The sequence below is a fragment of the Lupinus angustifolius genome, chromosome LG20 (assembly GCF_001865875.1).
Source record: "Lupinus angustifolius cultivar Tanjil chromosome LG20, LupAngTanjil_v1.0, whole genome shotgun sequence".
In the NCBI taxonomy this organism is placed as follows: domain Eukaryota; kingdom Viridiplantae; phylum Streptophyta; class Magnoliopsida; order Fabales; family Fabaceae; genus Lupinus; species Lupinus angustifolius.
The window spans coordinates 15,491,685-15,505,765 of NC_032028.1; the positions used below are offsets into that span (position 1 = coordinate 15,491,685).

General features: G+C 29.9%; 2 protein-coding genes across 3 annotated transcripts; one reads left to right on the forward strand and one right to left on the reverse strand.

Annotated features, from left to right (window-relative positions):
* On the forward strand, positions 2,539 to 5,754 carry LOC109335034. 2 transcript variants are annotated; one of them, XM_019571074.1, is made up of 4 exons: positions 2,539 to 3,303; positions 3,367 to 3,600; positions 4,330 to 4,519; positions 5,053 to 5,754. In XM_019571074.1, the coding sequence occupies exons 1-4, from the start codon at positions 2,701 to 2,703 to the stop codon at positions 5,526 to 5,528; spliced, it is 1,503 nt and encodes a 500-aa protein (XP_019426619.1). In that variant the 5' UTR covers positions 2,539 to 2,700; the 3' UTR covers positions 5,529 to 5,754. The 2 variants fall into 2 exon arrangements, with proteins under 2 accessions (XP_019426619.1, XP_019426618.1); XM_019571073.1 differs by having other exon boundaries at positions 2,539 to 3,600.
* On the reverse strand, positions 9,971 to 10,832 carry LOC109335694 (dehydration-responsive element-binding protein 1F-like). The gene has a single exon (XM_019571850.1). It carries the CDS (start codon positions 10,590 to 10,592, stop codon positions 10,032 to 10,034), a length of 561 nt encoding a protein of 186 aa, XP_019427395.1. The 5' UTR covers positions 10,593 to 10,832; the 3' UTR covers positions 9,971 to 10,031.

A 14,081-nucleotide genomic window follows, 5' to 3' on the forward strand; every position in this document is an offset into this window, starting at 1 on the left:
AGTTCAGTTTACATTTCAGGTTATTGTAGTTTAACTGGATTTAACATGATTGAACCAGAATTTCTCCGGTTCAAAACGATCTAACCCCTCATTCAATTAAGACTGCAAACCAAAGTCATTTTCATGTCCCTATTCACCTAACATTGGTATAGATATAGATTATAATTATTTAGTAATACAGTTTTTCAAATACATGGGATAAGATTTAATTAATTACAAATAATTCTATTCCCAGAGTTGTTTAATTATGTACAAAATTAGTCCTTTTTAAATACTACATCTATTTCTATTTATTTCTCATTATTCTATCTTCTCTCAAATATAACAAACAGCCTACAATTTTCATCTCCCCCTATTTATTTCTCATTATCCTATAGCTTATTGCCTTGCATAGAAATAAATAAAAAGTGTCATTTGCCAAGTATCCTCTTGTTATTTGGGGGAGAGTCTAATATTTAAGATATTGGGACAACTATTTAACTCCTAAAAATTAAATGGGAATAAAGTACGTTCATGTGTGAGAATAGAAGTTATCTTCTCATGCTCACTCATTAATAGACACTTGTGTTATTTTACTTTTTGTTTTTTATTTATTTTAAAAATAGGTAAAAAATAGACATGTGTTATTATCTAACTGATGTAAAGAAATAAATTATCTCCTCAACATCTACTAATACTTTATCTCCAAATTAAATATTGGCTTTTAGTATTGTGATGCTTGAATATTGAGCTTTGTCCAACCAATACATAAACCTTTCATTTCCTTAAAACTCATTGATTAAATATTTAATTAAATGTTTCCATCAATTAATAAATGAGTGTAATATCTATATACTAACCGTATAAAGATTTATATATATTCGGTACATTATTCATTTGGATTACTTTTTTGAAAAAATCAATAATGATTGAAAATGAATGATAGATAATATAATGATTCCCGTTAATGAATATTGTGATTCATCTCATTTCAAATATGTTGCCATATTGGATAAGATTATTTTAAAATCATTTTAGAACTATATTTTGATCTTAACCTAGTAATTTGAGGGGAAAACAATATTTTTTGTTTGTGGCTATCCCATTTGTCAAATTTTGTTTTACAAACAGAAAATTATACTGGCTTGAGTGCAAAATTTAAAATGGCCTAATGCATTTTAAGTAGGAGAGCATTGTTGGCGAAGCTTTCTCCGTTAGACGTGTAGAAATGACAGATGGTGTCTCAGACTAGGACACAACACACCCACAATTTGCAGCCAAATTTTAATTTTTACATTTTATGAGCAAACTAGATTTATATATATTAATAATGTAAATATTTTTTATACTGATATTAAATTATCCATCATTTATATGTTAATTATTATTGACTCTTAATAATAATTAAAATATTTTAAATTCATATTTTTATAAGAAAATATCAGTATATTAATAATGCACGAGTTATGTACACTAAGTTATGGGTAAATCATCTCATTTGTTTGTTTGATGTGTGGAAAATGAGAGATAACAAAGAGAGGGAAGAGAAAGAAAATAACAGAAATATATTATTGGATTGTTTCATATGAGAGAATTAGAAAAAAAGAGATGAGAAAGAGATAGATATTAAATTTTGAATTATGTTAATATCCTCACAATAAAAATATAATCTTAAAAATACAAAAGCTTACGGACAGTGTTGTTGTTTCATACCAAAATAATTTCACTCTCAAACTTTCAATTAATGATGTTATTAATATTGTAGTAATCATCAAACAAATTAAGATACTAGTATGCGGGTATAGCATTTCGGGAGCAACCAATTGTCCAATCATCAAACTGCATATCGATGAAGTTATATATATATATATATATATATATATATTATACTAACGTTAACGTTAATGTTAGAAAATTAATAAAAATGTGATAAATATTTTTATTTAATTTTTTTTGTTAAAACAAAATGTAAGACTTCATGTTAGACTATGTTTTAGAAGTATAAACAAAGTGTTTGATTCTTCACAACAATATTTTGGTAAAAGTTGAACAATTTTCTAAATACGTAATTTTAAATAAAAACCAACCAATATAACTTATATAGTTTAAATGAAAACTGATTGAATGATTAACTTTACAAGTTTTGATCGATTATAATTATTATATCGTACCAATATAATGAATGATTCAACAGTATATAGTAGCTGAAATTACCGATAAGATTTTCACAATCCTGCTTTTTGTATAGGTCTAATATCACTTTTCTTTGCTCCTCCAGCTTTCTTTATTAAACAAAAGGAAGATAAGTTTGATATTTCTCTTCCACCTCTCTTCCCACTTTCTCTTTCTCTTCTATACCAAAGAGACGGTGAAATTAACTATTGACTATATAAAATAAAAGAGGTAAATATGATTATTTGATGCTATAAAAACTCATATTTTCACACATATGTATATATTAAGCTCTATTTTTAGATGTTTGGTGTCATAATTTAATAACAATTCGCGTATGCCCATTTCACCCTCCTGCCTCGGTATTTTAACCCATCTAGATTTGAATCAGGAAGTCTCCTCTTTTCTTCCTTCTATCTAATCTCCACTCTTATTAGTACCCAAAATTTTCCTCTCCACCCACACCTTCCCCCTTTTCAACAAAGTTCAAGGAAAATCTCTACAACCTGATAAGAATCATCACTGAATAAAAGACCCTTCCCTTTGTTTATGATGGCTCAGAAGCACTTATTACAAGAGCTAATGAAGGAAGATCAAGAACCGTTCCTTCTAAAAAACTACATTTCAGATAGACTCATCCAACTCAAAATTAGGCCTAATTCCTCAAAAACAAATCTTAATAGTTTACTACTGAAGAAACAACAAATTCAACAAAACTCAAGGTTCCCTATAAACCTATGCAAAAATGCATGCTTTCTCTCTTTCCACAACACTACTTCTACACCAGACATTAGAAAATCCCCTCTCTTTGAATTCACATCTCCTTCAAAAAGCCCATGCAGGTCTCAAAACACTATCTTTCTCCAAATCCCTTCTAGAACTGCATCCATTCTTCTTGAAGCAGCTTCCAAGATTCAGAAACAGTCAAATACAAAACAACAAAAGAAAAGTAACAGGTTCGGGTTATGCTTCGAGACCTTATTGAAAAAACTAACAAAAAGAAGCAGAAACAACAAAAAGAGAGAAATAAAGGGTACCAACAACAACAACAACAATGTTAAGGTTAAAGATCTCTTGAGATTTCGTTCTTCAAATAAGATATGTTATGAGAAGGAGATTAAGGATGCTGTTGTGAATGGGGTATGTTCATGTGAGGTGGGGTTCACGTGTTCTTGTAATGGGAATGCAAGTAGTGGTGTTTGGTCAGAGAGCAACGAAGGTAATGAATCGTTGGACATTGAAACTTCGAGTAATAGTAATGAATCTTATGACTCTGTTGAAGATAAAGATAACACTGAGTGTGTTTGCTTTGATGATAAGAAGAATGGTGATTTCTTCTGTGAAAGCCCTTTCCGTTTTGCTCTGGAACCGAGTCCCACCGCCTTCTCCGGGCGCCGGACACCGGAGTTTTCCTCGCCGGTGTCGTCCCCGAGTCGCCATAGAACAGAGGTACCCAGTTTTATACAATCATATATTAATTGGAAAATTATCATTCATTTTTAGCTTAATTAAACAAAAGTGTAGAAAAAGAGCATAAACTTTACACAGTTAGTTATCATGCAACCATGTTTTCTTCTTTATAATTCCCCCTTGGTTAAATTAGTTTATGCATAATTATTTAATTTTATTTATATATATATATATATTACTAATAACTTTTAATATTGGAATTTACTTATCGTCTTGTCAATTAATTTTATATTTTGATAATGATTTCATTCTAATATTAGCAATGACTAACATGTACTTTTGTATTATTGTTGTAAGTGTGATTGCAACATTTTACTTGTTAGTCAATTAATAATTTATTCATAAATTTAAGGGGTAATTTTGTAAAATACAACAATCTCTATTATTATTTTTAAATAGATATACAAGTGGGTCATTCGGTAAATAAATTTCTTAAAAAGAAGACAAATATTGTTTTGTTTGTTCTCTTATTCGATCCCGACAACGTATTTACTAGAAAATAGTTTCTGGTTTGTATTTTTGTTTATATTGGTAGTAGGATCCTGTAGCAAGTAACCAAAATAAAGTAGAAGTCCATAAATAACAACCCAATAATGAAGCTGTTGTTAAGTGTACATCCATTTACATTAAAAGTTCAACAATTAAGAAATTATTATAACTACCCAACTAGTGCAATATTCTAATTAAGGTTGTTGTGAATTTACATAGGACAAAGAAACTAATGGAGCAAATAAACTCAACAAATTCCAATCAAGTGAAGAAGAAGAGGAAGAAAAGGAACAGTGCAGTCCAGTATCTGTATTAGACCCACCCTTTGAGGATTATGATGATGATGTTCATGAAAACTATAACCAAATGGATGGTTTTGATTTGGAGTGTAGCTTTTCCAATGCACAGAGTATGTCCTTCATTAATTTTGTTACTTTCTAAGTTAAGAGAGAAAAAAAAATGTATGCACTAATACACTTTCAGTTCATTGTCTATCATTTATTTTTAATAATTATTGACTTTTCAAGTAAAGTAATAATGATAAGGATGAATGATGTATTGACTGTGTATAATTTTTTACACGACAATTTATATATATTACCCTCTATAATTATTTTGGTACTGCATTGTTACGTTAGATTTATTTTTGGTACATTTTAGTTGTTAACAATTTTATGTTCTTGATCTACTTAAGTTATTGCTCAAAGCATAAGGTGCAATTTAATACTTGATTCAGTAGTAGCTGAAGCTTTCATGAATATTGTAGTTATTGCTGTTATCCATACAGTGTTACTTGAATGTTTGGTTCTGAAGCATGGACAAGAAATAAATTACTGAATTTTTATTTATTTGGAATGTTGCAACTTGCAACAACAACATTTAAAGATTAATTACAAGAAAATAACTATTATTGATATTCTTTTCTCTGTATTAATTTTGCAGGAGCTAAGCAGCAACTATTGTACAAGCTTCAAAGATTTGAAAGCCTAGCAGAGTTAGATCCATTAGAACTCGAGAAAAGAATGCTAGACCAAGACGAGTACGAGTATGAAACATTTATGGAAGATGATGAATGTGAAGATGACAATTATGAAACATCATGTGAAGAAAAGGAATTGAGAGAAATAGTATTAGAAAAGCATGTCCCTGAAGACTTTAAGAGACTAGTTTCTGATCTCATTATTGAGGAAGAGAAAGAACTTGATTGCTCAGAAGACAAGGACATGATAATAAGAAGGGTTTGTAGGAGGCTGGATTTGTGGAAAGAAGTGGAGTCTAACACAATTGATATGATGATAGAAGAGGACATTTCTAGAGAGGAATGTGGGTGGAAGAAAAATACAGAGCAGACTAGAGATCTTGCTAGGGAAGTTGAATTTGCTATCTTTGGCTTTCTGGTGGAGGAATTGCTATCTTAAGTAAAGGATGGCGGCCCAGTACATGATATTCCCATCTAGTGGAGTGTGAAACAAAAAATATACAGAATCTCACTTCCAAGCGAAGAGAATATTTTCGAGATTTGTTATAACTTCAAGACCACGAGATAATCAACTTCACTACTGGGTGGAGTCTTACCCAATGGAATTACTATGTTAATGTGCCCAAATTTTGAAGAAGCTGAAGATGTTAGTATGAATGAGATTATGTTTATTCTTTTTATTAGAAGAAGAGTACAGTCTGACGTGAGCATTATTAGAATAAGCTAGTTAGAAGAAGAAAAAGACACCCGGAAGATAATTCATAGTTGCTATTACCAGGTACATGTACATGTTTTACTAGGGAATGCAACTTGGAACAAGGATCAAAAATTTTTAAAAAGAAAATGATACATTTTTATATTACTTGTTCATAGTTGATTGAATCGGGACAAGATTTGGGGACAGGATTTTGGACAGAAGTTCTCTGTCCATGTGACTTGTTTAGTTTTATGAGACATTCTATGATTATTATGTAACTATGGGATACCTTGAGTTTGAGAGGTAACACAAGGGAATATGTACATTATTGGTGAACGTAGCTTGGCTGGGAAATGAGAATGCTGTAAATCACGTTTCTCAATTAAACAATATAATTTCAGATTTTCAGTTATTGCTTATGTTATTCTAATGATCAATTTTTATTAATGTTGTGATGAAGATACATGTGGGAATGATATAAATTAGATGCATTCAATGTTAATGTCTCTTCCTTTCATATTTGTCTTTCCCGAGCAATCTTATCATATGATAAATGAATAAACATTTGAACAGCAACATGAACTTATTTAATCGTGTAAATCTCGCTGTAGTTACTAGCTAGTACATGTGTTCAAGAGGGTTTACGAATATAGTAGTGGTTCAAAACTCTGTATAATAATACTCTTTCTTTCCTGTACTCCAACTTCACAAGGATTAGTCAAAGAGAAGAGGCTAGGCCATTGGGCAAAAGCTAGGTTACATGTGGTCATTTGTACCCAAAATTTCATGTCCTCCTATCTCAAACCAATTATATCCCCATATATAGTATAAAAATGTTACTTTATGTTTTTTATTTTTTTCCAAATATATGATAACTTTTTATTGGACGGGGACCAATAAAGATCGCATGTTCCACTTTTTATACCTCATTGTGTCCCAAACCAATTGAAAGTTGACACATACTTAAAAAGAAAAATAAAAAAATAAAAAAAATTATTGATGTCATTTGGTGAGATTTGATTGATTTAGAACATAAAAACATAAATATTTGGGGATAGAGAATTCCGGTTTGGTACCCTAAATTCAATACAACACATAAAAGGTAAATAAATTAGTGAGTAAACCATGTAAGGATAAAAGGATAAATTATTATTGGAGACTAATAATAGAGTTTTCAAGTACCTTATAAAGAAAGTAATTTGACAATGTAAAAGACCAATCATCGTATTCTTTGTATTACCATGCTATTCTTTTTTTAAGGTAAAATTATAATTATTGCAGAAATAGAGGGCTACTTAGAGAAAATACAAGTGCCAATACATAATCATAAGAAGCTGCAATAACATAAATTTTTGATGGATAATACATGCAAGGGTGAAAAGTAGAGAGAAATGTAGACGAGAGAAACAAACTTTCAAAATGTTATTAATGAAAGTAAGACTGGATAACTTCAACAACAAGCTACCTCCATGTCTAATTAAGTTTATAGAATTGTAACTAATTAATATACTTTATTATAATCTACAATATTCTCTAATATACCCCTTGGACCAAGTTGAAATAGCTCTTGGTTTGAAACTATTTTATGAAATTAATGAACTTAATATTAGTTAGTGGTTTAGTTTGAATGTCTCCGGTCTAATAAGTTGAGGGCAAACACTTAATTCTTGAGTATTGTTCTTTATTTTGTCTTTACCAAAATAGAGATCTAGCTTGATATGCTTAGCACACTTAGGAGTGATTTTGTACACATTATTTCGTCAGAGGGAATGATTAAACTTCTATACTTAGCTTTTGTGCTTGACCTTGAAACTGCACGTTACTTCTTAGACCACCAAGTAACAAGGTTAAGACCTAGAAATATGCAAGCATTAAAAGTTGACTTCCTATCATCTATATCAAATGCTTGGTCTTTGTTACTTTTCATAGACATGGGAGGAATGCTAAAATTTGCATGCCCTATATGTTTTCTATCAAGGTTTTCCTTAACTCTAAAGACTTACTTGAATCTTATAGCTTGATCGTGAGAAGGTAGGGGCACTAAGGACCAAGTTACCAAAGGGATGAATGAATCATACTCTACTTGCACTGCTAAACTATATTAGCTAATGTTGTTTTTGTATTAACTAGTTCAATTTGTGTCAATAAAAACCTAGGTACAATGGTTCAATTCAAGGAATTCGTTGGTCGCAACGCTTTGTCTAATCAAGCCTCGACCTTTCAGCTAGCCAAACTGCACCAGGCGAAATTGCTCAATTTGCCTAGCGCATGCATTTCGTTGGGCAGTTTCAGAAGAGTAGCTATACTAAAATTTTCCTGAAAATTAAAAGTTGATTTATGAACCCAACATCATGTGAGTAAGATCACATATATGAAGTTAAAAAACATACACGATGTTGGGTAGGTACACATGACCAAGGTCATTTGATCTTAATATGCAAGGTAAAATGAATGAGTTTGAGTGACTTGGTGAAAGAAGTGTAACGAGATGAGTGAGAGGACAAAATAGTTTGAATGAGTGAATTAAGTGGAAAATTTATAGATATGGTGCACCTTGACCGAAAAATTACGGTTTTGGTGCACCTTTTAGAAAAATTACACAACTAGTGTAATTTTATAGAAATCGGCAATTACATTGCCGATTTATGTATTTTTTTCTCTCTCCTCCCCCAAAATCGGCACTGGGGAGGGAGTTTTATTAAAATAATATTTTTTAAACTCCCCCTAAATTGTCAATAGGGGGAGATTTATATTTTTTATTTTTATTTTTATTTTTATTTTTTTTCTCTCCCCTAAATCGGCAACCGGAGAGTTTTTGATTTTTTTTTAACTTGTGGGAGTTATATTATTAGTTTTAGAGTTTAATTTTTCAAACACAAATCCTAACAACACACTATAATAAATTTTGTCAACCCTAACCCTAATAACATAACACAATAATGAAAAACACTTATTAAAATATTATTTTAGTAAAACTCCCTCCCCAATGCCGATTTTGGGGGAGGAGAGAGAAAAAAATACATAAATCGGCAATGGAATTGCCGATTTCTATAAAATTACACTAGTTGTGTAATTTTTCTAAAAGGTGTACCAAAACTACAATTTTTCGGTCAAAGTGCACCACATCTATAAATTTTCCGAATTAAGTAGTAGTTTTGAGTGAAAATAGTTGATTTTGGGAGTTTAAAAAACATGACGATTAAAACTACTTTTTTGGATTCAAATTTAAATTCCTTTTAGGTTTGGTCCCATCATGGAGAAGCCCAAAATAAGGATAGGGGGTTGGTTGCCCAAAATGGCATTATGTCATTTATCCTACTTGGATCATTCATTAAAAATAAATCCAACCTCCTCACAAATACTAGTTCATCCCAACATTAAGTGTGATAGTGTTATTTGAACAACTCAAATTCAATGACTTCTCTTATCATAAATCAAGTATCGTTACTCCATCTTTCTGATTTTTCATATTTCATTTCTATAATTACTTAAAAAAAAACCGTCTAAAAATTAAATTACAACTTTAAAAAGTGGTCCACTGTGTCAGGATCCAATCTAGAAAGGTTTAAGGATAATAGATGCATGTACACAACCTTGTCTATACCTTCACATGGAAAGAATAACTCATTTACATAGTTTGAACCATTAACTCTAAGACAAATAACTTTACCATTATAGTTGTAATAATTTTATTATCAAAATAAGAATAATAATATAAGGTAAATATGAAAAGTCAATCCTGCACTTATACACTATCCTTTCACATGCATTAATCAAACCCTTCATCTACAGTAATATATACTGATTGAAATATGGCACTTGAATAAATAACTTTTTTCCAAAAAATTATAAGTTAATCAAAACATTACATGGCCATATTTATCATGATTATGAAATAATCACAAGAACTCAACAATTCTTATTCAATTTTTCAACTTGTCACTAATCCACTGGTGAAAACATATAAGGAATTAATATACTTCTCTTATTTATATAAGTTTCTAACATATCTATCGGTTAAGATTATGTCTCATATGCTATTTTCTAATAATGATAATGAAGTAAAAATAAAACAATAATATATGTTTAAATTTTTTAATTAACATTTAATATTTTTATTAGCATGAGATAAAATTTGGAACAATAGATGTATGAAAAAAAGTTAGACAAGGAGGGTCTTTAAATATACTACCCTTCCGGATAGGGTTGACCAAAGAGACAAAGTTCTGAAGGAGGACCTCACTATTAGTCTCCCCAGAGAGTCAAGTCCACAAAAGTTTCCCCACCAACCCAGTTGAATCCTCTCTGCAAAGCTGGTGGTGTGATAATCAACCCTTCTGCCATGCTATTCATCAACCCTGGCATGTTAAAAACCTCTTCTTCATCCCAAAAGAAGCTTCTAGAACCTCCCTCTAAACCCATTTCATCAACCGAACACAACAACTCAGAACAATTTCTAGCACCAATCTCTTTGGGTTTCAACTCTCTTGTAAAGTGTTTCTGAGCTGCTTTCATTGCAGCAAACTGAATGGCTCTAATGGAAGAAGTTTGTGAGTTAAGGCGTGGTAACAAGGTTGCTGTGTTAGGGAAATTTAAGGAAGCAGTGTCTCCTTTGAAAGCCAAAGCTGCAACATCATATGCTATAGCTGCCATGTCTGGGTGAGCAAAAGTTCCAAGCCATACACGAGTTTTGTTATTAGGTTGTCTTAACTCACATACCCATTTCCCATTTCTTTGTCTCACACCTTTATAGATTGGGTGTCTAGTTTCATGGAATTTCTTCCTTCCAGCTTTTCGTTTCTCCATTTTGTGTGTGTGTATAAAGTTGTATTGTTTGCTACAAATGCAACATTGTTAATGATTTGGATTTTATAGTATTGCAACAAAATGTGATGTGTGACGCATAGACATTCGCACGAGGGGATAAAGAGCTAAAAAAAATTAGGTTTTTGTTCTTGAAAAGTTATGCTTGACCTTCATGAGGTGCTTTTGGAAAATTGATTTGGACTTACACTATGGTTTCTCACAACATTTTCATACTAGTCATTCACATATAACTAATCGTCGTGTATTATTATATACAAGTAATTGAAAATATCAATTGATCTATAAATATCTATTGATTAATCCCACTATTAGAATTTCGAATATTAAATTTAACATCGTCTTTGTTGTTATTTTTTACTTTTATCTTTTTAGTATGTCGATATATCTTATTTTATTTTATGTTAAATATTGATTTTTTATATATTCATTTTATAAAATTAGAATGCTTTTTATTTGGTGTATTTTATATTATTATTTTTTGTATTTATTATAATGTCTAATTTTAATGTGAGATGTGTGATTCTTGTGCTAATGGTGATTAACTAAGATTATATATTTTTTATAAAAATTAAAAAATATTAAGGACAAAATAGGAAATAAAAAATTAGTATATGATAATAGTTACGAGAAAGAATTGTGTGAAAACATATGTACGTAGACAACCAATAAAATCTTGATAACAAATTGAAAATTTAATTCTAATTAAAATTTAGTCTTAAATAATAGCACCAAAAAAAATAAATACATTTGTCTATCTATATATATATATATATGATATATTATATAAGTCATATAATATAATTACATACATCTAATATAAAATAATTGAGACAACAAACGTATAATATCACTATTTTAATAATATCAAACAAAAAATGCTATACATCTTTATTTTGAAAAAGGATTGAGGATCTCACGGTCGGTCTCTCCTCATATTTATCTTTTCATTTATCCAACAAGTTTTACAAGTTAGTTATAGAATCTTACATTATTGATTATCAGTGGTAGTTACTAGTTCACATGGTGTATATCTACTTTTCCACAAGCAATGATACAACTTCGAGTTTTGCGTATAGAAAAGATTTCTAGAGTTAGTCCCACGTTATTGTAAAGTTTTTGGATCGAATAAAATTTCTAACAATAAGGATACTTGTAGCAAAAAAAAAAAAAAACATTATCAAGTGCAATATAAGAAAACACTGATTTTGCTATATTAATATTTCTATCATCTTTATCCCATACTCACATGTTATTTATAACTCAATTTTTTTATAGTTATTTTTAACTCAATTAGGTTTGACTAGTCCCATATATAACAAGCATTGATAATAAAGTTATTTTTTGGTATTAGGCATTGATTATAAAGTTTGCACACACAAATTATCTTGATATTTTTTATGAACAATTATCATCATATTTATATTATAAATCACTATTAAAAAAAATCAGGTAACCAGATGCTTATATGATTTGGTAAGAACTGCTAGCAATAGCTAACATGATTTGTGTAGTGAAAAACATTACAAGTATTTAGGAAAGATAAAAATATTTGTCCTATGAATACTCATAAAAATAATTTAAGAATGAGAATCTCACATATTCATAAATTTATTTGTAATTAAATATTTTATATATATTTTATTTTTATTATTTTATAATTATATATTATATATTTTATTATTATTTTATAATAAATTTCATAATTAAAATACAAAGATAAATTTAATAGGTATATAAATTTTATTATTCATTTAATAATTATTTTGTATATATTTATTTTATAAAATATATAAATATATACCTAAACTTAATAACTTAAAAGTATTTTTTCACAAATAGTATGAATATGAGTAAGCATAAATACTAAATGCTCCCACAACTTTTCCTCTATTAGCCGGCCTCATCTTCATTATAGACAATGGTAATATGGAAATGCATAAAAAATTCAAAAAACAATAAGATTTGTATTCTTTAATTTATATTAAAATTATAATTTTATCCTTAAAAATATGCTTCAAAATAGAATTGTTCTCTTGAATAGTAACTAAGAAGAGTCTAACATTTGCCATATAGCAATGGATGGGGATCACATATCCCCATTTATGTCTCACTTGGTGTACCAAGCCAATCATGAGCTTCATTTATTTAAAAAAATTATAAAAACAGAAAATAATATTTTAATATTATTTTATTATGTTTGATTGGTCCGAGACAGAGAGACAGAAAAATTGTAAGACATGTGATCCTTGTCCATATAGCACCAAGATATGGTGTGAAAAGCGTGCATAAATGTCTGATGCTTATATTCCACGTGTAACATTGCGCATGTTCCATAAAGTCTTAGAGGTTTTGAAAAGGAAATAAAGGCAGATATTTTTGCATCACATACACGGGGAAAATGTGAAGTTTGTTTCATATTGTATATTATGCGGTAGTTATAACAATTTTGGATACTATTTTTGGTGTTAAGATTGATTAAGTATATATTATGGTTAGGTTTTTAGTCTATATTGTTAACCAATTATTATATTGGATTTTCTAACATATGATCCACACTTAGTCTATTTTTCCCTCCTGCCTCTTTCAGGTCAATCACAAAATAAAATAGATTGGCTTAAAAAAGTGTAATTTTTCCTTCCTACCTCTTAAATAACATATAAGCCAGTCCTCCTCTTAAAAAAGTGTAATTTTTTTATGTACCAGAAAGAAGTAGCATGCTTTCACAACTAGTTGTCTTTCACACCAGGTTATTGAAAAAGGTGCCATGTCCAGGTAAGTAATTTTATTAGCATGGTATTTTTTTATTTATTTCTTAGCATGCATGCATGCTAATTTGAATTGCAACATGTATGGCAGACACAGATCGGAGAGCTAGGTAATATGATTTTGTTGGTGCGGTGGAAGTGATCATTGCGCTGCGTTGACCACAAACAATTAAATAAAGTACATAGAATAAATAGAAGAATAAAAACAAAAGAATTTGGCATCGGGGTTCGGCCAATTGTACGTACGTCTCTGAGAGTACTGAGCGACAACCAAAATATTATTAGATAATAATGATTATAAGCCCTAGCACGCCCATGGGCCCATGACGCGTTTCTATTTGGTGCTTATATTTGATGCACATAATAACAAGGGACCTGAGTCTAATATATAACATAGATATTGTACTCTATTTTAATACTAGGCAATGTTAGACTAACACAATAACATATTTAAAACATCTCCAACAATCTCTACCTTGATTGAAATAGACGAATATTTTCGCTCATTAGGAAATTTATACAAGAATCTCCACCTTAGCGAATATATGACTTCACATTGCTCAATGCCTAATTCTCATTAACAATTCCTCTGCATAAGAGTCTGCTCCTATACAACATAAACCTTTTGAGTATTCTTGACAATGTTACCAAGAGTCTAACTCTCCATACTTATAGTGCAGCTTCCCGTACTACCATCAAATAG